The following is a 23220-nucleotide window of genomic DNA, read 5'->3' as shown; positions in this document are numbered from 1 at the left end:
AATTGCCCCGATCCCGATGTGCCCAGGGATCGAAAAGGATCCATTAATTAATTGTGATTCGCCCCGGATGTGTTTGACGGAGATAAGGCTAGATTAATAATGAGATGTGGCGTGAGTGTGTGAGTTAGTTGGTTAATAATCGTTATATCGCCTACGGTCCCCAATGGCACAATCCATGGATGACCGGATTCATCTGCCGCCGCATTGGGTATGTCGAAATTCTAATTGAAACTCTTTCCATAACGTCATTCTGGATTTGGTTGCCTGATCTGTCAGGGCAACAATGGCTGAGTATAGCTTCTTTGTACGCCCAAGGATTTACATATATACTGCGATTGCGATCAACTGCAGATTTAACCATGAGGTTAAGGAGATGTCGGGATTCGAACGACCTTGTCACACACTTTGTTTCTAACTCGGTCAGTCTTAAACTGCCGAATCCCACTGCGAAAAACTATCACGAAACGAACAACGCGAGAAGCCAGTTGTTCCACTGTTCCAAGCACCCTGTTGTATCGCATCCATCCCTCGCAGGCATAGTGTTTTGACCGCCCAGAATAACCCTTGCCGACATACTGGCGTTACTTGCCCCAGTATCCCTCGTTCAGTATCCGCAGCTTTGCAACCACAGCCTCGAAAAGCTAGGTCGACCAAAATGTCCGGTAGGCCCAAAAAATGCCAATGACAAGATATCAAGCGCTGAACGGTGACTGATTTTCTTGGCTGACAGATCACGGTTGATAAGTCACCATAAGATCGCCCGGGGAGTGCCGCTCTGAGGTACGGATCTCGGTAAATGTTCGCACCTTAAGACGACATCGCGGAAAGTTATTGCAAAGATGTTAGCAATACTAGCCTATCTTGGATGACAATACTACTAATGGTCGACCCCTTAACGTAGTTCAGAAGCTTGATCGTCTCAGACTAAAGTAGCCGATTGTCGAGCGGATCTCGGCAAGGACTCTTGCAATTTGTCTCTGCGGGGCATCAAGCGACTCCTTCATCTGACATGAATAATGATTCGTTTCTGTCAAGAACTCGGAATCCAATTCGCCCGCTAGCTAAATCCACCGCGCAGACACGCAATATGTGTAGCATATTGCGGAGTCGGCTACCTACGCTGCAGCTACGCTGTGTTTATCCGAGAGACTTGTCGACATATATAAGATAGAAATATTTTCAGCAGTTACTCTGACAGCGAGTCTTATTGTAGACAGGCGGAGAAATATAATCTTTCAAGATGCATCCGTCTCTTGTCCTCGGCCTTACGGAGATGTCTGTGTCCAGCAGTCAAACATACACCCTCGCTCCAGAAGCTCAAGCGCCTATTGGCGCATCTCAGCTGGTTGACCCGTCTTTTCCCAGTTTTGCAATTCAAGTCAGCTCATTTCCAGCCTATTCAGGTGTGTGAATTTTATCCTAGGCGCATGGCCGTTGAACATACTAAGAAGTTGGTTAGGCAATGCCTCGTATCCCAATACCTTTTCCATCAACCTAATCCGTGCAATCGAAGAGCGCACAGGAGGGCCCTTGGTTATTCGCGTCGGTGGAACTAATGGGTAAGTCATTTTCACGGTTGTCTCTAATCCCTTCCTCTGAGTGCTCATAGGGATTTTTCCAATTTCAACCCTGCTCAAACAAGCCCGATCGAACCCCCAATGCAGGGGAGTGGCGTCCAGCAGAAATTCGTCCTCGGGCCTGATTTTTATGAAGGCTTCGGCAATTTCCCCGACACCCGTTGGGTCTATGATATCCCTTTTGCCAATCAAAACCATACGGACTCCCTTGATCTGGGGCTCGCTGCAGTCCACCAGATAGGCTTCCAGAGCCTGGATGCCCTGGAAATTGGCAATGAGGTTGACCTTTATGTTGGCCAGGGTGTGCGCCCTGCTGGATGGGGACCGCAGAATTACACTGTTGATTTCTTGAACTATGCGGAATTTCTCACGGATGCACTAAATCTGCCGAATTACCCGATTTTCCAGACTCTGACCTTGTCATCTTCAAGGGTGCCGCCGTGGAGCGCGTAAGTTTTCCTCTGTCTGTAGTTTGTCCTTCTCTCTAACGGAATTAGGCAAGCTGTATTCGAGGATGGTATCACGAAAGGCAACCGAGTCAAATCGGTCTCCTTGCACCAGTAAGCGAGATATTCTGTCTTTCTTGTTGACATCCACTAATGTCATCCAGCTACGAGTATACGAATACAACCACCACTCTGCAAGGTCAGCGTCTTGTCTAACATTCTCGATATGGTTGTTGATAATACACCAGAAACTCTCATGAATCACACTTTTGTCACGAGCGGTGTCGATAACGCCTTTCTCTCTGACTTCGAATACATGAAAGCAAACTTCCCGGAAATCCAGATAGTGCTTGGTGAGGTCGGCCGCTTCCGTGACGGCGGGGGATCCCTTGATCAATCCGAAGGTATTTTCGGGTCTGCGTTGTGGACCGCCGATTATTTACTATACACCATGTCATTGGTAGGGCTCGAAATTTCCTCCAATTCAGGTACGATAACAACTAACAAGTTGAGGGCATACAGAACGTAACGCGCGTCAATATGCAATTGAGCAAAGCATTCGGCTACGCCGCTTGGCACCCAGTAGCCTATGATGATCTTGAGCCGGCGGTTATCGCACCATATTATGGCCACCTCCTCGTTGCTGACTTTATGAAGGGTTCAAGTAATTTTCGAGTAATTGAAATTCAATCGGATGACGATCTGCTTGCTGCCTACGCCGGCTATGAGTATGATCAGCTCAAACGCGTTGCCATCATGAATTACGACGTCTGGAATGCGGGCGATGGAGAGCGTCCTATTCGAAACATCGATTTGAAAGTTCCTGACGGTGTCCAATCTGTCCGTATCTCCACCTTGACCTCTCCTGGTGGAGCGAGTGCTACCAGCGAGTTCTATTGGGCTGGGCAGACGTGGACCTACGCAAATGATGGTGTGGGGCAAGCCGTTCACCAAAGATATGCAGAAGAGCTAGTTAAGGATGGACATGTGGTAGTTACTGTCGGCGCCAGTGAAGCGGTGATAGTCACTTTAATTTCACCTTGATTTGGTGGGATGCTAGAATCGACATTCTTGAGATGGGATGTTCATCGCCCTATTTTTCTTTTCAAAAGCTGTTATGGCTATGTTTCTGCTCTAAAGTAATACTGGTTTCTTGTAAACTGCAACAAGGAACTAGTTCATGGGAAGCCGTAGAACAAAATGGGTGTCTGACTGAACGTGGCAACAGGGCTGGAACGACGTTCTCCAATCCATTGCCCACAAAGACCAGAGAGGGACGAGCAGCTACTTCAAGCGTGATACCCAAGCCCACACTGTCCAATTCCATCCTTAAAACATCATCCGGTTCAGAGTTTGCTGCTGGCCATACCCATAAGAAGAATCCCCACCGTACTGCATAACACCCGTGGGGCCCTCATACTCGGCAAGATATCCCATCTTGCACGCACTGAAAGACACATGAGGCTGGGCGCTGTAGAAAGCATCATACTTCTCATCCAGCGCATCTTGCAAATTCTGCACATTGCCCTGGGGATGGAGCTGGAGCCAGGGCTTTGTGCACTCTATCCCGACGCAAGTCTTCAGCACCATCATCAGGGCGTCGAGGCGCGCGACAACGTTGCTCAGTGGGCGGTCAAGGTATGTCCCTGAGGGCACGTTGTTGATGTCTGTTGTATCTGGGAGCAGATTGTCCATCTGGTAGTAGTCGTTCACCATGTCGTACAGCTCGTGCTCGTTTGTGCACCAGACTGAGTAGTACAGGCTGTAGTCGTCGGCGATGATACGGAGTCCCTTGTAGGTGTTGTTGCTCACATTTGCAGGCAGTTTGATGCTCCTGAACTCTTTGGTCTCGTACACGGCTGCGGCGCCCCAGAGCTCAATGTTGACGTGCTCGGTGGCTCGCGAGGACTTGTCATCCGTAAGAAGCGGGATGATCTGTCCATCCAGCCTGGTTCGTTGTGGTAGCCCGAAGAGCTTCAAAAATGTCGGGGCAAGGTCGGTGTGCGTCGATACAGACTTGCTAGTCTCGTTCCTGGGTATGCCGGGTCCGCGCCACACGAAGGGGATATTAATGTCTGTCTCGTATCCTTCTTTCTTGCCGCATCCCAAACGGTGCTGGCTGATGTGGTATCCATTGTCGGTGGTATAGATAACATGCGTATTATCAAGCACGCCATATTTATCCAATGCCTCGATCAACTGGCTGACCATCACATCCAGTCCAGCAACGACCCGAAGCCGCGCACGGTAGAGCTCATCCAGCTCATCCACAATCGTCTGGTTTTGGTACGGGAGGTCCAGGAGAAACGACACACCGCTCGGCTCTGTGGGATTCCAGTTCGGCGTGCGTGGAACCTTCGCGTCTGGGAATGCATCTGCCCATTCGGGCTGTGCGATCGGGAAGTATACCTCCCCATTGCTGGCATTGATCCCAACGTGGGGCACTGCAGGCGCGACTGTGAGGAACCAAGGCTCTCCGCCGTTGACAGCGGTGTCCAGCATATCCAGCGCGTGGTTGGTAGTGACATTGATGGCGTGTTCCCCAAGGAAGTAGCTCCATGGACCGTTATCCTTCGCCCATGAGGTGTTGAGGTAGTCGTACACCCCAGGTTCTAGGAGAAAGCTATATCGGTCAGTAATGCGACAAGGCAACTCTGGACTCATCTCCTAAACATACTTGCTGCCAGTCCATCCAGCACACGGTGGATCGAGGTAGTTGGTGACCTTGTGGGCGTTGGCAAACTTGCCGACATAGTACGTGTTGATGCCGCCCTCCTGTAGCCAGAGAGGCAGGTAGTCTTCATTGAAGCCTTGCGTAATGAACTTGGGATAGCCACCTGGCAAGAGTCAGTTTGCTTCATTGCAGACGAGAGTGTGTTAATGTCCTACCCCATGGGACAGCCACGTCGGTGATGTTGGTGTTGCTGTCGATGTCAGCGTGGAAATCTATAGATCGGGGCGGTGGGGCCCCACTGGACACATTTCCCCGTAAACAAGCTCATTCGTGACGGACAGCAAAAGGCACTCGTGCAGTAATGCTTTGGGAAGGTCACTCCATTGTCCCCGATGAGCCTTTTGACATTGGGCATATAGTCCATGGAGTTCATGAGCAGGTCTATCGCAGTCAATATGGTACAATTAGGCCATCGCGGCTATTTACCTTGGTCGTCCGATATGATAAACAACACATTTGGACGCGAGCTGCTGGCTGCCGAGGCATAGTGGCCGAATAGGGCTACCATCGGAGCCAAAGAGAAGCACAGGCTGATAAGATACATCTTGCTTGAGCTTAGGTATGTACTTGGTCAAATGAGTCCTCTAGAACTAGCATTTCCAGGAGGGGGAAAGAATACGAAAGACGAAACGACTTGGTTTTATAGCTCGAGTAAACATTCCCCGCGTATGCATCTATCACATCCCGGTCTGACCTCATAATCTCCTATGACCTTTCATTGGCGGGGAATTACGACATCCGACGAGCGGATTCGACGAAGCCCTTAACTAGTCTATGCTCCTCGTCTGCGGGGATCACCATCACCCAGACCCTGCCAGGGTCCTCGGACACATCTCCTCGAATCACAACAGTTGCTCGCCTATCGCCTCGACGGGCTCTGGTCCCTAACCGAGCTTCTTCTAGCCCTAATGCAGTGTGCTACTCGCGCCGTCACCTTTACTGCATCGGCCACCGCATCATCGCAGCGGCCACCGGATACCCTCGACTGCGTGAGAACAGGCCTGGTACTGCCAGACTGGACGCCTGGTATGCCTAGCGCAGCACATAGGAAGGGCTAGCTGTGTGGGCTGGATCCTTCGAGGTATACTCCGTACACGGACCAGGAAACAAGCAAAATGTAGGGATGCCCCGCTCCAGAGATATATTATCAAAAGAGGATAGGAATTTCCCGGCATCCCCAATGCCTTTTGCGAAGTGGCTCCGGGAAAAGAAGAAGTAGATATACGTGCCGCAGCGCGTCACTTCGCATGCCAGGTACCCCCGTGGAAAAACACTTTCCTGAAATCCATCAAGACCAAAAAAAGGGCTTCTCCTGGCGAACCGGCGAGCTTTAAGATGCATTGCCAAGCTCTGAGGTTCCAATGCGACACGAACAGTCCGTGGGGGCTTATCTCACTCTTTCCTTGTTGATCCTGCGCTCGGTGGATCCCCAGTCTCCGGTCCCGCTTGCCCCGATGCAACCTCTGGCCGGGCAGCGGAAGATGCTGTTGTGAGGTCGTTGATTTGGCGTTCTGTGCGCGAGTCAGTATCCAGCGGTCCACAGAGAAGTGACGGACGTGGCTCCGGTGCGCAGCTCCTCCGACAACCTCTCGCCGTAATCCTGCTATCACGCAAGAGCAGGGTTCCACTGACCTAATTCTCGAATCCTCTGCCGCAGCATCTGGTTTTCTCGACCGAGCATCGCCGCCTCGGCCTGGTAGTATGCACCTTCGTCACGGCTGCCCCGCCGAGACACACTCTCGCGGGCCGCCGGGAGAGTTTCTCCCGCTTCTGATCCCCGCGAGGAATCCAACGGTCGCAAGTTCGGGGATGTCGCTTGGCTTGACGTCCGTGATGACCGGCGATTCGTGACGGAGGATATCGAGGGCCGGTGGCTGATCCCGGCAGGCGGGGGGATGGGGGGAAAGAAGGCTGACCGCTCCGACGGCGGTGTATCGTCCACCACGGCTGTTCCGGATTGGGCGGACTGTGGAGTTTGTTGTTGTTGATTCTGGAGTTGTTGTAGTTGGGCCTGTTGACTGCGGATCATCTGCAACAGACGATTCTGCCAAGATTAAACGTCAACAGGTCTGTTCCACTGATTCTTGTAGGGGCCAAGACCCACCACTTGCGCTTCTTGCTCCTGCTCCAGTTCTTGATGTAGCTCTCCTAGTGATGGCGCTCGTTGATGATGAGGGTCTGCGGTCGCAAAGATCGGGCTTCCTCCGTGGTTGGAGGGACTGGCTGTTCGCAAGGCTTGGCCGATAGAGGACCGGTGGTCCGACAGCGGGGCATCACCATTGTTGCTCGGACCAGGGCCCGACTCAGTCAGGTTTAGGTTCATGCCTGCCGCTGACCGGCGTCGCTCAGAGACCGATAGTCGGCCTACACTCGGGGACGCTCGGGATGGGCGTGGAGATGTGTTGGCGTTCATCGGGATGGGTCCGCTTCCGGGCGACACGGGTTGCGGGATGTTACGATGAGGGAGAGATGAGGATGAGGATGAGGAGCGAGAGGGAGGAAGCGAGTTGAGATCGGGTGGCATGTTGAGGAACTTGTGGGGAAGGAGGCAGGTCATCAGTCCCGTCGACGGCGGTGACGCGCGAGTCTGGTTGCGGACCAAGCCTCAGGCATCAGTGCTGACTCAGGAGATCACATGATGGTCCGCGAACAAGATGTGGTCGCCTGAGGCAGAAACATCCTTGAAACGGAATTGACCGGGATGGAGGTCAAGTGGCACAGCCTTCAAGATTAGATGACATTGTGTGACCGGCGAATACCTTTCGTCCTAGGGTATGACGCGTCAAGGGAATGACGGACTAGGGGATAGTCCTACAAGGAAGCGTCCGCAAGCCTGGTCTGAGCCGCCGGCGTCATCGGATGGCTGCGGGTGGCGCAAATGCTAATATGGCGCGGTACCTACACCAACTTTGGTATTGTCTGTCGAGACTTTGTGTTTTCCATGGTTAGGGTTCAGGGCAACACTACGACCGTATATGCATGTAAGGACATCGCCGGAAGGCCACAAACGCCCAGCTGGGAATGTATGAGGGAAAAAAACGGCCTGGCACCCGTGATCCACCCGCGACACAATGGTGGACCCCACGAAAACTTTGTTGCAGACCTTTCTCTCTGGGCCTGGCCAGCAATAGGGGGATGGAATCCGGAACCAAAACAAGCAGACAAGGGCCACGAAGCGAACGCGACGCCCCCAGGCTATTATGCATGGGGGTGGTGGCAAGGGAATGCGATCGAGCCTCCCCTGCATCGTGTGGTTGACAGGCTTCGATTCCGTTTTCTGGAAAGCAAGGCTGCGTACCAGGTGGAGAACCAAGGAAATGGTTTTCAGTCCGCATGATCAGGGCGAGACACCCGATGGAGGCACCATGTGTCGATGACGATGACGATCCTCGCGTTGAAACAGGCTCTTCCGCCCCGACCGGCGGGGACGATCGCCAGAACGCCACGCCCGGACGGGCCCCGAGCGCGTTGCTGGCCATCCCTGAACATCCCGGGCCTCTGATAGGCCCGGGCCCCCGACCCTGACGTCATCTACGGGTGGCCCGAAAGCTTGCGCGATCACTGGACGCCGGGCAGAACGTCGCCCCAGGAGAGTCGGCCACTCAGCCCTCACCGCAGGATTCGAGACTGCTGTTGGGAGGGCCTTGGGTGCGTCATTCTTCTGCGAGGATCACGTGGTATGCGCTGTCAACGCCATGCGATCCGGGCATGCTCGGTCCAGCTTGCCGACTCCTTGCGTCGTGCCACTCCTACCAGCCAAAGCATGGTCGCCTCGATCGATCTGCGTGTACCGTCGATTCTCGATTCCACTGTTGCATGCAAAGCAGGTAGATAGAGCCGAGCCCTGTTATGGTCGCCCAGGGCCGCGGTGCCCGATGCGGACATTCCTAGCCTAGAACGGTGCCACGGGTGGTACTCTCTCGACTGGTGCACACCGAAGAACGCATCAATCATCAGTCATCGTTTTCTCCCATTTCTCCAGGTGGAACCACCCAATGCGGGACTTTTCCCATGGGGCTAAAGCTCGTTTCGGCCGTGGCCATCGTGGGGCGGATTGGGAGACCACGCGCCTAGAGGAGGCGGCGAACGATTGCAGGATGAGGATTGTCCCTCCTGGAGTTTCCAGAACGAGCGCCACGCGTGTGCCTTATTACTCCAGTTTGTCACATCTGGGGGTTTGGAGCCTGGGGCCAGTCCGGGGCGTGACGAAAAAAGTGGGTAGATGGGCAGGCCACAGCCTACGGGAGGCCATGACGGGCTGTTCGGCATCCCGGGAGAACCATCCAAGGGAAAGTCTACAGCGAGCGTAGAAAAAGTAGTTGGTGGGGACTCTGGAGAGACCAATTAGGCAGTCTTGGGCGGGGGGCGATGGAGGCGCATTCTAAGTGGTCCGGTTCCTGTTGCATCGTACCTGCCCGGTTCTTTCGCTGGCTGCGGCGTCCCTATATAATCAATCATGCGTGCCCTGGGTTTGTTCCCCCCACCCTTTCTTTTTTCTTGCCTCCCCTTCCCTTTCCTTCTCACCCTCCCATTCCAGCCCATCCTTACACCAGGAGACAGTTTCCGTTGTCTTTTGTTGTTCGTTCCTCTTAATCTCCCGTACTCACTGTCTTCATCCACCACTTCACCGTTTTGAGTAACACCTGCCGTTTTCACCGATCGGCGCACGGTATGTATCCACGGGCCCTAGATCGTCACGAAACCCTCACGAACGCTCATTAATCTTTCATTTTAGATCATGGCGATAAGCACTCCGAAGAAAGAGAGTCCTACCATGGACCCTGTTCATGCGTCCGAGACATCTAGCGTCACGCAAGCGGATGCTGTCGTCGATGTGGCTCTGAATGAAAAGGACGAGAAGTCTGAGGCTGCCGCGCAGTTCGAGAATACGGCCGCCGATGGCCGTCAGTACCTGACGGAGGACCAGTGCTACGACAAGCTCGGCTATTCTTTCAGCGAAACGCGCAAGTGGGCCATCATCATGGTCATTTTCGCCGTTCAAACGTCCATGAACTTTAACACCTCGCTGTACTCCAATGCCCTGAATGGTATTTCTGAGAAATATGGTGTTTCGATGCAGGGTGCCCGTTGTGGCGCCATGATCTTCCTCGTGCTGTACGCCTTCGGGTGTGAGCTCTGGGCCCCGTGGTCGGAGGAACTTGGCCGAAAGCCCATCCTCCAGGCATCCCTGTTCCTCGTCAATGTGTTTCAGTTCATGGTCGGCTTTGCTCCCAACTTTGCCACACTGATGGTTGGCCGTGCCCTGGGAGGTCTTTCGTCTGCCGGTGGATCTGTCACTCTGGGCATGATCGCTGACCTGTGGGAGGCTGATTCCCAGCAGTACGCCGTGGCCTGTGTTGTGTTCTCGTCTGTCGGTGGATCAGTGCTGGGCCCTGTGGTGGGCGGTTTTGTTGAGGCCTTTGTTTCTGACTGGCGCTGGTGCATCTGGATCCAGCTAATCTTCGGTGCGGTTGTCCAAGCTTTGCACTGGTGGATTGTCCCTGAGACCCGAAGCACCGTCATGATGAACAACATCGCGAAGAAGATGCGCAAGTCAGGGGAGAACCCCGACATCTACGGTCCCACTGAGGGAATCAGTTTCCGGGAGCGCTTCCCCCTAAGGAACTCATCTACACCTGGGTCCGACCCTTCCGCATGTTCCTCACAGAGCCCATCGTTCTGTGCCTTTCTCTGCTCTCTGGTTTCAGTGATGCTCTGATCTTCATGTTCGTCCAGTCTCTTTCTCTGGTGTACGGCCAGTGGGGATTCAACACCTGGCAGCAGGGTTTGGCGTTCCTCCCAATTCTGGTCGGCTACTTCATCGCCTGGTTCTCATTTATCCCGGTGATTAAGCGCAACATCAAAGAGCGTGCCGACAACCCTAATAGCGAACGTGCACAGTACGAGTCCCGCCTCTGGTGGCTGCTCTATACTGCCCCCCTTCTGCCGATTGGCCTGATCGGCTTCGCGTGGACCAGTCTTCCCCAGTGCCACTGGATCGGATCAATGATCTTCGCTGCGTTGATCGGCATTGCCAACTACTCGATCTACATGGCCACCATCGACTACATGATCTGTGCCTACGGTCCATATTCAGCATCTGCAACTGGTGGCAATGGCTGGTCTCGTGACTTCCTGGCTGGTGTTTTGACCATCCCTGCGACTCCCTTCTTTAACAGTAAGTGCCAAATACAAACCCAGATATAGGGGGTTTCTCATCATGCTGACCCCTCTTCATAGACATCGGCGGCAAGTACCATCTCGAATACGCCTCGACCATCCTCTTCTGCATTGCAATTCCCCTCGTCGTCGCCGTCTACGTTATCTACTGGAAGGGTCCTGTTCTGCGCAAGCGCTCGCCCTTCGCTCAGCAGCTGGCAGATGCTCAGCATGAGATGGGAACCCAGAGCCGACGCGTCTCCAAGGTCCCCGCCGTGTCTCGTGCCCACTCGTACGCGCGCTCCCAGCAGGATCTCCGCATTCAGCAGATGGGTGGCAGCCGCGCTGGCTCCCGTGCCAATTCCCGTGCCAATTCGCGTGCCAATTCGCGTCGCAACAGCATCGACGCATAAGAGAGGGATCTCTTCACGCACCTAGCCAGCCTTGGGCTGGTGCACGAAAACACGAAAACAACGATGGTGTACGATTCAGAATTAAGGAGATCGCGTGCTGGTTTACAAGGGTGATCTATGTTTCCATTTCTTCCTGTTTGTATGTTCTTTCACCCGCATGGTAAAATGCGCTGGGCGTGTTGCTGGCTTTTGCTTTCTTTCCTGATCAGCAGGCTCTGCCTCCCCGCAAGGGTCTTAACGCTGAATGCTTTCTTTCGGTGTGAGGGTTCGGGAATGGGAGTGTCTGTGTTCATTAATACCCCTTTCTTTGCTGTTCTTGCTTCTTTACAGGATTTATGGCGGATATGTGCCCTCTAGAGCTTTCGCTGCCCTGCGATTCTCTTTGTACGGCCATCATGTATTTTTATCCAGTGGCCGAATGAAATTTCTTCGCGTTTTGCTCAAACCAAATTCCCCAAAATTGTCGTAGAGGCCCTTCATTCTTGGATATGACCTGCAGGTCAACTTGGAAACTCCCGCTCAGATCGAAGGGGTTGAGCGACGATCCGGAGATCCTGCCGAGCGAGCCCCCCACAATCCTGAGGTCTATGCGCGATGTGCCACAACGCCACAGGGTGGCATTCTTTCTATCAAGAACCGGTTCCGGTGGTGCAGGGTCTAAGAGAGGTCCGGATGGGGAAGTGTCAAAAGTCCTATCGCTCCAGACGCGGTGGCACTCACCACCTGGCTTGCGAGTGATAAGTGCAGAAAAGCGCAATATGGTGCTGTCTTGCCCTGGTGGCTTGGTCTTGGGTCGCATTTCGTCGAGGTTACCTCAACTCTTTTGTGAGGGCACGGTCTAAATCGGTATGTCTCGGAGTCAGCTGCCGTTATCGCGGTCGGTTGCAGCTGTGCTGCAAGTCGAGACAGATCTCTCATGCAGGCAAACGTAGGTGAAGACTCAGGCCCTTGCAGATGCTGTGTCTCTCTTCTGCGAATGGGGAAGTAATAATGGTTACTATGGGCCGGTCTAGACTGACTATATCTAGACTTGTTTCTATTCACAGAGGACCCCGGGGATCAGGAAATCAACATCCGCCATTGTACCGGATGCAACTGATTCCATTGCAATCTAGCATGCCGGCGTGTTTTATATGGTTTTAGCTCGGTCAGTTTAACTGGATTAGCCTAGGAAGAAAACAGGCGCGCTTTCTTGTGTCCGCCTGAGAACAACATTACAGTATAAAGCTGCAAAACTATGGAGCATTGAGCTGTGCTCCATGTTACGTCCCACATGATAAGAGCCTGATAATCTCTACCGTCAGTCCGTCGGAATGCAGCTTCGATTAGGCAACCTGGGTGTCAATCCTCCGCATTCCAACCCCGCGGGGTTTGATTCCAGCCCATGCTGATTCCATCAAAAATATGGTGGAGTCCCACACTGGCATCCTTTTGCGGCTTTACGTGTCGAGCTACCAGATGATCTGCAATCTGCCATATCAGCATTTTACCAGTGGTTATAGAACGCGGTACCACACTACCACGCGCAGTACGATCGTCGTGGCTCTTTGCGCATTCGTTGGGCATTTGTGCGTGGTATGATTTAGTTTTCCACCTACGGATCCAGTGTCTTCTGCAAGGTCTGGTCAAATGGCACGTTATTGTCGATGGATGATATTTTTCTCTCGTTTGGATAGTGCATTCCCACCATGCAGTGTCTCTATATATCTGGCAATTTCCCTATATCTGACAAAACTGCAGTCCATTCAATTCCCTCGATCAAACATAGATTAATCCCAGAATGATGTCCATTCCGAACTTGTTTCGATGATGGTCTCGGTGTTTACTGTTGTGGCCCGTGCACGTGAACCGCAAAACCCTTTGTCCGGGGGGCGACGGGGATGACCTACCAGAACCTATACATCATCATCATCATGAGGGCCCCTCTCTCCGCCTGGCGTCTGTGCCAGAGCTCTTTGTCTTCATCTCGCGCCCGTCCGATCATCTTCACTCGTCCTCTCTCCATGGCTACCGCCACTCCCCGGTTTGCGGAAGGCCAAGACCCGCACCAGCTCGGACAGGACACCCAGGCTCTGCTGCAGGCCGGCTGGGCGCTGGACGCCGACGCCATTGGCTTGACCAAGACATTTTATTTCAAGAGCTACTTCAAGGCGGTGGTACGTGATTGTGATTGTGGGTTAGCCGACCTGGATCAACCTCGACGCTCACCTCTTCTATTCCAGTCGTTTGTGAATCTGATTGCCTCGGAAAGCGCGGTTAAGAAGCACCATCCGACCATAACCGTTGTAAGTTCTGACCCGCGTCATTATTAAACGGTCAGAGGCTGACGCAACTAGCGTATCGGCTCGGTGGATGTCCACTGGACGACGCATCACCCGCGCGGCCTAACGGTCCAGGACACGGCAATGGCCCGGCATTGCGACCAGGGAGCAGCGCTGATGAGGGCCGTGGAAGCCGGACAGGGACAGAAATGTTGAATGTAGTAGACGTTTGGGGATCGTTCATAATAATGGAAATAGTATGCCACCCATCCGACCCGAGGCTCCGGCTCAGGAGATCATTTTATTATTCTCAGGGGGCCAGAATGGATGGTTTTCTTGTTCGTCCCCGATCCCGGTCCCCCCTAGTCTCGTCTTGGCCGGGATGGAAATACTCATCTCTTTTCTCTCCCCTGACCGAGATTTCTATTTTCTCCTGCTGTGCTCCAACTGCTCAAATCGGCCCTTCTTCGCGGCTGCCATGACGTGACGCTGCGGCCCGCAACGGTCGTGCAGATAACTCCCACGTTCCCCTGAGGATCCGTGCCCTAATTATTGGTCTGTCCACGGTGATTGACGGGGACAGGCCAATTCCATCGCCCACCATGACTGCCGGCCCCCCCTGTCTCGCAATCGTTCGGCGAACGCAGAGGACATCAGCTCGCCCCGTTGCAGACCAATTTCAGTCGCCCGACGGCCGGCCAACCCGCCAAATCGACTCCTTCTCGACTCCGCCGTGCTCGACCAACCGACCCCGACCATGACCCTGAGTCTCCTCGAGTCCCACTTCAGCCGAAACGTCAAGCGTCCAAGTCCAGCTTGCGGGGTCTGTTTGGTGGCCGTGATAAGAGCTCGCAGGCCGCCGCCGCGCAGCTCGATAACAAGCTAGCCGAAATCGACGAGGCCGAACGACCAGACCTGGAGGTGGCCTCCATGTCGGAAGCTCCATTGTCGCCTCCTCCCTGCCCGACTCCCCGGACAGCCACTTCCACTCCCGGTCTCACCTCCCCGATCGTCGAGCACAAGGTCGAATACAAACGTCAGCGCAACACACTCAAGTCGCCTCGCGCGAGAACCTTTGAGCAGAAGCCGCCCTCGCAGGAGCAGTACGGCTGGAAGCCTCCACCCCTCTTCCAAGCTTATCCACAAGCTATCAAGCATGAATGTCTCCCAGCACCTGCGCTGTCCGCGGATTCGATTCTGCGACTCAATGCGGCGGCTGGAAAAGGCACGGCGGAAGATAACCGCAGTGGAGATGACCGTAAAAAGGAGCAAAAGGAACGCAAGCACCAGCGGACAGTCTCGAACACGATGAACAAGGTGGAATGGTCGCGTAAAATCTTTGTGCTCGCAACTGCCGGTTTTATACTTCAGTATGGGGCGCAAGGGAAACATGATCGACTCCCCGAGAAAATGCTCCAACTCGGTCCTCAGTCTGTAGCATTCGCTAGCGATGCCATCCCTGGCAAACATTGGGTGGTTCAAATTTCCCAGAATCCCGCGGCAGATGCTGGCACACCTCCGGGCCCTGAACCTCCCAAGCCCCGGTTCTCACTCTTCCACCGATCCCAAGCGCGCCGATTTACACGAAGCATGCTTCTGGTTTTCGACAACCCCGACGCCATGATTTCCTGGCTGGTGGCAATCCGCACCGAGATCGAGGCTCGCGGAGGGCCAAAGCTTCCTACAGAAAAGCATTCCGAGGACGAGTTGACACCGCAGTTGCGTTCCAGATCCAGCGTGCGCCAGATCGTGCAGAAGGATCCGAACCGCGTGTCCAGCGTGTTCCTTCAACCCCAGATGCGGGAAGAAGAAGATGACCTCCACTCTGTGGGAGGGCTGACCTTACCGTCTCGATCAAGCTCATACATGTCGGACAATCGCCGTTCGATGGTCGACGTTTCGTCAGTATCCACTGGTCCGACAGAGGCTACAGCGCCTATGAATGGTGCGGGTTCCTCATTTACTTCCAATGATCCCCGTACCCCCTCGTTCACATCTGCAAATCCTACCTCGCCCACAATTGGCCCCAGCTCTCCGGTTGCAGAGGCTCATCTCACGGAGGAGATCGATCGTACCAACCCTCGCAGTCCATCCTCGTCCGTCCAGGGTAAACGTCAATCATTACTCGGTTCCCCCTTTGGCCATTCCACGCCTACTCCCAGCACCGTGGATGTCTCCCAAACAACTTCTCGGCCCGACGGCTTGATCCGGTGTGCCTCGCCTCCAGCTCCAAACTTCAGTGTCCCATCGTTCAGCAAAAAGTTCGTTGCAAGACCGGGGCCGACCCCCATCAATCTGCTGTCGGGCCCCTCTTCTGCTGCCGGCTTTCTTCCTGCCTCCACCGTTTCTTCTTCCCCTCAGTCTCCCACATTTAGTATTGCCAGCTCACGGCATACCGAATCAACGGAACCACCCCTTATGTCCTGGGATCTGGCCGGCCGACGCACACTACGAACGTCTAGCTCTGAAGACGCCCTGACGAAGACCCTACGCTCTTCTCACGCCCCTACAAACTTCTCGCGGGTACCTCGATCCACAGCGCCGGGGTCACCAGACTCCAGCAGCAGCTTCTCCCAGCGACCTGTCAGCGTGGTAATGCGTCCAGGCATGAGCCCCCCAGTCAACAGCGAGACACGGGTCCAAACGCTTTCTCCTCCTCCAGAGCCACTTCCCCGTCCCCGTGTCTCTGCTCTCTACGCCGAAACTCAGGCACAGAGCGTGTCACGCCGCAAGAGCATGCCGGGCTTGCTCGTCGGTCCCCCCGCCGCTCCGCCTCCTAACTGCCCGCTGCCGAAGATTCCTTCGCCTATTCCTGCGCAGGCGTCGGCTACGTGGTCAAGTCCGCCGCCGCATGATCGGTTCTACGGGTTGTCGGAGGTGCGCGAGCGTGTTGATCAGCGGAAAAGCACTTTGCTGTCTGGGCCGAAAATGGCTTCTCCTAGACTAAGATGATGCACTTGTCCTATTTTATGAGATTTCAGCCAACCATGCTTCCAAGCCAGGTCCCTTTGGGCCTCTTTGGACACTCATTCATTGAGATACCCCCCGAGCGAGTCTCGACGCATATCTGCATACCTTATTATTGCTTGTCGTCTTGAATCCTTTCATATTCCTCTACCTACTCTCTTTCTCATGATACCCACATCTGTGTCTGTGTCCACATTTTCTCGTGCTGTATTCAGCCTTGTCATTTGTCTGTACACCAATATATACCCCCGATTGTCTTTTTTGCTTATGTCGTTGTGAAGATACACTGTGTACACATCTTTGTGCCTTTTTCTTTTTTGTCACCCTAACCGGGCCATGTACATGATATTGGGATCCGGCTGCTAGTGTCTCTGTCTGGTTGGGGAAGATATATATACTGGGCGGAGTTCGAAAGTGTATCTACCAAAAAAGTGATCTTTTTGGGATATGTGGGATAACTAGAGAATATCTGTGCCGCCAAAGTATATGATTCCTGTTCCCATACAAGTCAAATACCATACTTCAATTGACCCATATAGTTGATGATGACTCCATTGTAGCGCTATACCCATGGCCTATGCCGTGCACAGACCGACAAAAAGACACAATGAAGGAATCAAGAAAATAATACACAATAGAAACTCCGGGATGAGCATTCGTTTTGGAATGGTAATAAGAACAACACCCAATGAAGATATTTGAAGAAGAATACCCTTTCAATCCGGCCGGTACCGACAAACCCGCAAGCTAACAACATCTACTCTTCCACCTCCTCCACCCGAGCGCTAAGATCACGTCTCACCGCTGCTGAAGCCGAAGCAGACGCAGTATCCGCCGACGTGGTTGTGGCCGAGGGAGCTGCGTCAGTGGCTGGGGCAGCGGAGATCGATGACTTGGATTTCTTACTCTTTTTACTCTTCTTGCTCTGTAATTATCAGATGTTAGCCTTGCAATGAGAACAACACCAAATAAACGCACCTCTTGCCAGCCCCACAGGGGCTTGAAGCTGTCGAAGAATCCGACATCCTCGAACAGATTGGGGAACAGCCAGAGACCAGGCGGCACCGCGAAAACGGTGATGCAGAACAGAATTAGACGGAAGATAGCCATGGCGAAGAACAAGCCGAGCAGGCCCATCATGCCCACACTCAGATACCATACGCCCTGACGGAGCATGATAGGCCACAGGGGGAAGAGCACGACGGCAAAGATACCCGCAACAACAGCGGCCGCCATGGCCTTTTGTTTCCACTGCGGACCCTCATACAGCCAGACATAGTGCATCATAGGGTCGGTCTCCTGGTGCTGCTCGATCTTCACAGTCCAGAGGCCCTTGGTTCGGTTCTTGGGCTTGGCGTGGTTGTGGCCCTCGTGCGGGTCAATCTTGCTCACTCGCAGTGCTAGCAGGGACATCGGCAGAAGCTTGAACACGTTCTCGGCGGAGGCGCGGTCTGTCACGGGCGGAAGCAGGGAGTTCTTCTTGGCTGCGGCTTTGGTGTAGGCGGGGGATTCAATTGCGCGGATGGCTCGCTTGACTGTGGGTTGTCATGAGCGTTAGCTTAGTGAGATAGTCAACTCCGGCAGACTACTCACCCTTGATCATGTCCTTCCGCTGTCCATCCAGAATACACGTCCGCGGCTTGAGGTTCTGCGACTTCAGGAAGTGGGCGACGGCCAGTGCCTTGGGATCCGGCGGCTGGCCTGCATTGACGGGCACCTGGTGTTGCTGAGGCTGCTGTGGTTGCTGCTGTTGCGGAGCAGGCGGCTGGCCCTGTTGGGCTCCTGGCTGTGGTGACGCTTGACCCTGGCGCTGGGCTTGTTGCTGCTGCTGTGCCTGCTGCATCGCTCGCATGCGCAGCTGCGCCACGTATTGTTCAGGTGAGAGACCGAGTTTGGCGGCGTCAGCAGCCAGCTGTTCACGCTGCTTCCTAGCGAATTCCTCGGGCGTCATCCCTCGTTTGGCGGCCTCAGCGGCGAACTGTTGCTGCATTGCCGCCATCTGCTGTGGCGATGGCTGGCCGGGGGAGGAGGAGGAGTCGCCATAGCGAAGGAACTAATCAATATGGGGTGGAAGAAATCCTAGGGAAACGGTCGAGGTGTGACTGAGAAGTTGAAAGAAACAAACGAACTCGAAGAGGCCAGATCGGCTCAGGTGACGCGGGCCAAGACTTCGCTTTCTTTCCCCCTGCGTCCTCTTTCTTTGTCTTTCGCCCAACTTCACACGACACCCGGATTAGTACGGTCGCAATGCCCTTCATGCGACTGGGTTTCTTTGGGTTCTCGCCATGTCTGTCGGCTATGACTCCGAGGCCACCATTATCAACGCTACCTGGGTGGCCGCCCTGCTGGTAAGCAGCTCGCTTTCCCTTGCTGACGGGATAATTCACTCATGCAATTCAATAGAGCGAACGAGATGTCGCCGGCCAGATCCCGATCAACTTCATCCCCAGTCCAGCCGTGACCCTGTCGGCCGCTTGCTTTGGCAATCGCATCTATGATGAAAAGGCCGCCGCGAAATGCATCTCCAACCTGCTGGCAGTTGGCTACCGACGCCTCATTCTCGACATATATTGGTCGGTGGAGCGGAGAAAATGGACATTCTGCCCGGTCATCGTTCCCGCTAGAGCTGATGTCGAAGTCCCCCCCGACTCATCGCCGACCCCGGTTGTCGCAAAATCCCCGTCGATCACATCTGATGCGAAGGAAGCCCCCGCGACAGGCTATGACGACTCCCATGGGGACACAGTCTATGAGCTAGGAAAATATAGATGCACAGATAACCTGGACTTATATACATTGGCCGAAGTGCTTGTTGAATATTTTCAAAGCACCACCACCGACCTGGAAGTGTACACGACCTACCTCGTGTTGAATCTGCATGTGGCTGCCAGCGATTCTGCACCGAATGAGCCCGCTTCTGCCATTTCCGGCGATCAGCTTCCCTCCTCGCAATCGGAACGCGCCGGCTCATATCTCGAGGAGACTCTTCGAGAGTTTCTCTATAGTCCAGCCGAGCTAGCTCAGGACCGAAGCAATTTGAATGAGTCTTGGTATGAAGTGGATCAAAGCTACATGCCGATCACGGAGTACTACACACTCCACGAAGACGAATTGGGCCAACAGAGCACACCTGACGGATGGCCGTCGTCAAAGTACATCCAGTTGGCCAAACGCGATCGAGTACTGATTGAATACGGCACCGTCGATCCACAGCTTTCGGCATACGATCTGTCTCAAGACGAAGATTTCGTCTTCCCTTCTGGCTACCTCACCTCGGGTGTGGCCATCTCCGAATCGCAGAATGGAAGTGTCCCGTCCGGGTGCCTTTACCATGCCGGCGCTGTGGAGGTCTCTCAAGCCAACTCATCCTGGGCACTGTCCAGCCATCTCCCGGTCATCCAGAGTTCGTCCACAGAGAACACAATGGACGCATTGACCAACACCATCTCCGACATCACGGCATGTGGTATCTCGCCGATCCTCAACACGACTCTTTTCAACGAGACTGCAGATACCAACGTCGCGCACTACCGCAACGTCTCCCTCTCGGCGGGCTGGGCCTGGGCCATCGGTGAACCTCGAGGCGCAGCGTACGCCGGAGGAGAGAACGCACCCCAAATCGACCGCTGTGCCATCATGGATATGTCCTTACAGGGGCGCTGGCGCGCGACCAACTGCAGCGATGTCCTGCGTGCCGCCTGCCGAGTGAACCATTCCCCTTTCTCTTGGACACTCTCTGACTCGACTGCGTCTTACTCGAACATTGCGAGCAGCTGCCCCTCGGGCTCCGTCTTCTCCGTGCCCCGCACAGGCCTTGAAAACACCTACCTCTACGAAACCCTAATTTCTGAACACGGGACAGCCATCAATCCGACATCCACCGATCCCACAGTCCGTGATATTTATGTCGACTTCAACTCTATTAACGTCGAATCCTGTTGGGTCTCAGGCGGACCTGGTGCCGCATGTCCGTATGCCGCCGACCCACAGGAGTTGGAGCGGCGAACTGTTTTGGTGGCTGCCGTTGCAGGAATTGTGATTTTGATTATCACGGCCTTGACCCTGTTTATCAAGTGCAATGCCAACCGCCGGAACTCGAGACGACGGAAGCGTGTCATCGAGGGATGGGAGTACGAGGGTATCCCCTCATAATCTGGCACAACCAAAGGCTGATTGGGGCTATTTGTACAATATGTCACGTTATGGAATGAAATTTTCTGAGTTGTCTAAATACGTACAGCAAGGTCAAAGTCATCAAACACCAAGAAAAAGTAAATCAAAAATCCAAAGTACAAGAACCAGTTGTAGTCCATCAAACCAAAATCCTCCCAGTAATTCGCTACATGCCTTCATGAATCCTTTCAAAATCTCAAACTCCATCAGCAAAAATACTCAACTATCCTTGCCATCGTTGAATCCTTAAACCTGCGCGGCTTGCTCACAGTCCCGCGAATCGTGCCCATCCAGCAGCTCGAACGGATTCAGAGCCTTTGCTCTGAACCGGACTGGGACTCTCGTCCTTCTCTGCACCACTGCGTCCCTCTTCAGCGACCTTGCCGCTCACATCGCGGCGGCGACCCACGCCCAGACCGGCGATGTAGCTTCCATACGAGGACAGGGATGCTCCGACACCTGCCACAACGCCCAAGCGTGCCGTGTCTGCGCCGGAGTTACTGACAACACGGCCCTGGCGATCTCCCTCGGCGATGGCAGGCGAGGTGTCATTGGTGGTTAGGTGCTCGTCCTCATCGTCACTGTCGCTCTTTTTGAGAGACTGGTATGCGGACATCTTGTTACGTTTCCGCGAAGACTTCTTTTCTTCAAGATCCTCGAAAGCGGTCGACCCATGGGGAAGAGACACGTGCGCCTTGGAGTTGTGAGACAAGTTCGGGTTATCACTCAGCGCGGCACGTCGAACTGGATCGGTGTTCTCGGCTGTATCGCTCAGGAGAGGTTGGGGTGTTGGTGGGTTGAGCATGAGTGGATTAAATCGGAGGTTGCTTTGACTACCATCTTCGTTGTCATGGTCATGCTCCTCTTGGTCAGGGAAGATGTTGATGCGCCGATCACCTAGGTCCTGCTCACGCTTCTCTTCGTCGTTGCCATAATACTCTTGCACCGCCAGTGACTCGTACTCCCCGCGAGTGTCCTCCGGAATGGCACTTCCAAGACTAGCTTTCCGGCCGTATCCAAACCAGTCTCGAATGCCGCTGCCGTTGGACGTGTTAGACGTGTTGGTTTTTCGGCTGTACACGGACGATGATTGACGAAGATCGGTGGTCTTTTCATTACATGTCTCACTCACCGGTGACGGCGAGCGATCGGAATATGTCACCCAGTTCTCTGATAGAGGACTCACAGTGTCGGATCGATTGGCAGCACGCGACATTAACTGGCGAGTAGGGTTGACGACTTCTGGGGAGTGCATGGCCACATTACCATATCCCGGCGCTGGGATCCCAGAGGTCAGATCGTATGGCTGGCTGGCTGGGTGGTGGAAGAGCATCTCAGGGTTTGAGAGTCGATTCGTATAAAAGCGTGGCTGGGACTGTCGACTGTTGGTCACATCCCCGAATTCATGATTCATATCACTACCCAACGACTGGCCTCGGGTATGCATGAAGGGTATAGTGCGAGGAGGATCAATCAGGGGGTCTTCAACGGTGGAGTTCAGCGTGGATTGACTCATATGCTTCTCATCCATCTCATCCCTAATGCGCTTTTTGCGAGGACGAGCTGTGAGGTTATCCTCGAGCGGGTTCATGTCGGGGGGCAGGTGTGCGATCTTCCGGAAAATGACCGCAAGGAAGATAGACAATGTAAATGAAATCGAGTGCAATCCCGCGTTGGCAGCGCTGCAAATGAACATAACTTCCGCGAACTTCACTGTAAAACTTGCGTTTTGGAAAAGAGTGCCCCAGTTGTAAGCCTTCTCTGTCCATTCCCCGTGGGCCATAAATGCCGTGAAGATGTAGAACGGGATCAGTCCAGCATCCAGAGTCGAAGCGAACAAGCCATAGCTAGCCTGTGAGAAGGGTGGTCTGGTTACAGCGGAGCGAGACATATGGTATATTCCGTAAATTGTGTGAAGAATTGCAACGATGGGCTAGTGCTACAGTCAGCGCAAGAAGCTAGCACGATAAACAATGTGAGGACTTACACCAGCCCGAATGATCCAGATGACCGTGGTCGGGACATGTGTCACGACAATTGAGCAGAAGAGTGATCCCAGCGCGCCCACAAAGGTCACCAGCCGCAGAACCAGCTGTGCTGACCGCGCATATTTCACTCGAGACTTGGTGTTTGGACTCATCGGCGTCCATGTTGGCTTCCCGGCACTGACGTACTAATCACAATTAATCTTGCCCTTAAAATCCGAACGACTTGTACATACCGAATCTATCCGACCGTTGTTAAAGTTGACCAGCGGGCCTTCAGGTTGTGGTTTGAGCTGCGCGGGGGCCCAGCTCGCCCGCGTTACGGCCTTGGGGTTGAAAGAATGGTCGATAGGGCCATCGAAGTTGTAGTTGGAGGGACGATCGTAAAGGAATGGAGGCGACGATCTGCCCATTTTAGCGACCGCAAGTGAATGGCATCCACGCGAGAGAGACAGAACTGGAGACGGCGAGGAATGAAGGAGGTGAGGCTGTCAACACAGCTGAT

General features: G+C 54.0%; 12 protein-coding genes across 12 annotated transcripts; 6 read left to right on the top strand and 6 right to left on the bottom strand.

Moving 5' to 3' along the window:
• Positions 1 to 1240: 1240 nt before the first annotated feature.
• Positions 1241 to 3067, top strand: N7510_009566 (glycosyl hydrolase family 79 C-terminal domain-containing protein; the record flags this gene model as incomplete). Its single annotated transcript, XM_056981491.1, has 7 exons — positions 1241 to 1403; positions 1460 to 1559; positions 1610 to 2026; positions 2075 to 2137; positions 2188 to 2222; positions 2272 to 2483; positions 2537 to 3067. The coding sequence occupies 7 exons, from the start codon at positions 1241 to 1243 to the stop codon at positions 3065 to 3067; spliced, it is 1521 nt and encodes a 506-aa protein (XP_056829327.1).
• Positions 3068 to 3352: 285 nt separating this feature from the next.
• Positions 3353 to 5265, bottom strand: N7510_009565 (sulfatase family protein; the record flags this gene model as incomplete). The annotated part of the gene is made up of 5 exons (XM_056981490.1): positions 3353 to 4646; positions 4701 to 4860; positions 4913 to 4969; positions 5037 to 5138; positions 5184 to 5265. 5 exons carry the CDS (start codon positions 5263 to 5265, stop codon positions 3353 to 3355), a joined length of 1695 nt encoding a protein of 564 aa, XP_056829326.1.
• An 884-nt stretch (positions 5266 to 6149) lies between these two features.
• N7510_009564 (uncharacterized protein) lies at positions 6150 to 7281 on the bottom strand (the record flags this gene model as incomplete). The annotated part of the gene is made up of 3 exons (XM_056981489.1): positions 6150 to 6268; positions 6390 to 6801; positions 6862 to 7281. The coding sequence occupies 3 exons, from the start codon at positions 7279 to 7281 to the stop codon at positions 6150 to 6152; spliced, it is 951 nt and encodes a 316-aa protein (XP_056829325.1).
• Positions 7282 to 7635: 354 nt separating this feature from the next.
• Positions 7636 to 8094, top strand: N7510_009563 (uncharacterized protein; the record flags this gene model as incomplete). Its single annotated transcript, XM_056981488.1, has 1 exon — positions 7636 to 8094. The coding sequence occupies one exon, from the start codon at positions 7636 to 7638 to the stop codon at positions 8092 to 8094; it is 459 nt and encodes a 152-aa protein (XP_056829324.1).
• A 350-nt stretch (positions 8095 to 8444) lies between these two features.
• On the bottom strand, positions 8445 to 8711 carry N7510_009562 (uncharacterized protein; the record flags this gene model as incomplete). Its single annotated transcript, XM_056981487.1, has 1 exon — positions 8445 to 8711. The coding sequence occupies one exon, from the start codon at positions 8709 to 8711 to the stop codon at positions 8445 to 8447; it is 267 nt and encodes an 88-aa protein (XP_056829323.1).
• An 820-nt stretch (positions 8712 to 9531) lies between these two features.
• Positions 9532 to 11329, top strand: N7510_009561 (uncharacterized protein; the record flags this gene model as incomplete). Its single annotated transcript, XM_056981486.1, has 3 exons — positions 9532 to 10397; positions 10466 to 10935; positions 10998 to 11329. 3 exons carry the CDS (start codon positions 9532 to 9534, stop codon positions 11327 to 11329), a joined length of 1668 nt encoding a protein of 555 aa, XP_056829322.1.
• A 403-nt stretch (positions 11330 to 11732) lies between these two features.
• Positions 11733 to 12128, bottom strand: N7510_009560 (uncharacterized protein; the record flags this gene model as incomplete). The annotated part of the gene is made up of 1 exon (XM_056981485.1): positions 11733 to 12128. The coding sequence occupies one exon, from the start codon at positions 12126 to 12128 to the stop codon at positions 11733 to 11735; it is 396 nt and encodes a 131-aa protein (XP_056829321.1).
• Positions 12129 to 13332: 1204 nt separating this feature from the next.
• N7510_009559 (4a-hydroxytetrahydrobiopterin dehydratase) lies at positions 13333 to 13806 on the top strand (the record flags this gene model as incomplete). The annotated part of the gene is made up of 3 exons (XM_056981484.1): positions 13333 to 13485; positions 13552 to 13614; positions 13666 to 13806. 3 exons carry the CDS (start codon positions 13333 to 13335, stop codon positions 13804 to 13806), a joined length of 357 nt encoding a protein of 118 aa, XP_056829320.1.
• A 386-nt stretch (positions 13807 to 14192) lies between these two features.
• On the top strand, positions 14193 to 16542 carry N7510_009558 (peptidase family M20/M25/M40 protein; the record flags this gene model as incomplete). Its single annotated transcript, XM_056981483.1, has 2 exons — positions 14193 to 14222; positions 14263 to 16542. 2 exons carry the CDS (start codon positions 14193 to 14195, stop codon positions 16540 to 16542), a joined length of 2310 nt encoding a protein of 769 aa, XP_056829319.1.
• A 772-nt stretch (positions 16543 to 17314) lies between these two features.
• N7510_009557 (Sec62 family protein translocation protein) lies at positions 17315 to 18556 on the bottom strand (the record flags this gene model as incomplete). Its single annotated transcript, XM_056981482.1, has 3 exons — positions 17315 to 17482; positions 17536 to 18092; positions 18151 to 18556. 3 exons carry the CDS (start codon positions 18554 to 18556, stop codon positions 17315 to 17317), a joined length of 1131 nt encoding a protein of 376 aa, XP_056829318.1.
• Positions 18557 to 18842: 286 nt separating this feature from the next.
• N7510_009556 (Lectin C-type domain protein) lies at positions 18843 to 20709 on the top strand (the record flags this gene model as incomplete). The annotated part of the gene is made up of 2 exons (XM_056981481.1): positions 18843 to 18905; positions 18961 to 20709. 2 exons carry the CDS (start codon positions 18843 to 18845, stop codon positions 20707 to 20709), a joined length of 1812 nt encoding a protein of 603 aa, XP_056829317.1.
• Positions 20710 to 20995: 286 nt separating this feature from the next.
• N7510_009555 (uncharacterized protein) lies at positions 20996 to 23128 on the bottom strand (the record flags this gene model as incomplete). Its single annotated transcript, XM_056981480.1, has 3 exons — positions 20996 to 22663; positions 22718 to 22903; positions 22952 to 23128. 3 exons carry the CDS (start codon positions 23126 to 23128, stop codon positions 20996 to 20998), a joined length of 2031 nt encoding a protein of 676 aa, XP_056829316.1.
• Positions 23129 to 23220: the final 92 nt, after the last annotated feature.

The sequence above is a fragment of the Penicillium lagena genome (genome assembly GCF_028827675.1).
Source record: "Penicillium lagena strain IBT 129212 chromosome Unknown utg000007l_segment0_segment0, whole genome shotgun sequence".
NCBI lineage: Eukaryota > Fungi > Ascomycota > Eurotiomycetes > Eurotiales > Aspergillaceae > Penicillium > Penicillium lagena.
This window is presented reverse-complemented; position numbering and strand designations above follow the sequence as displayed.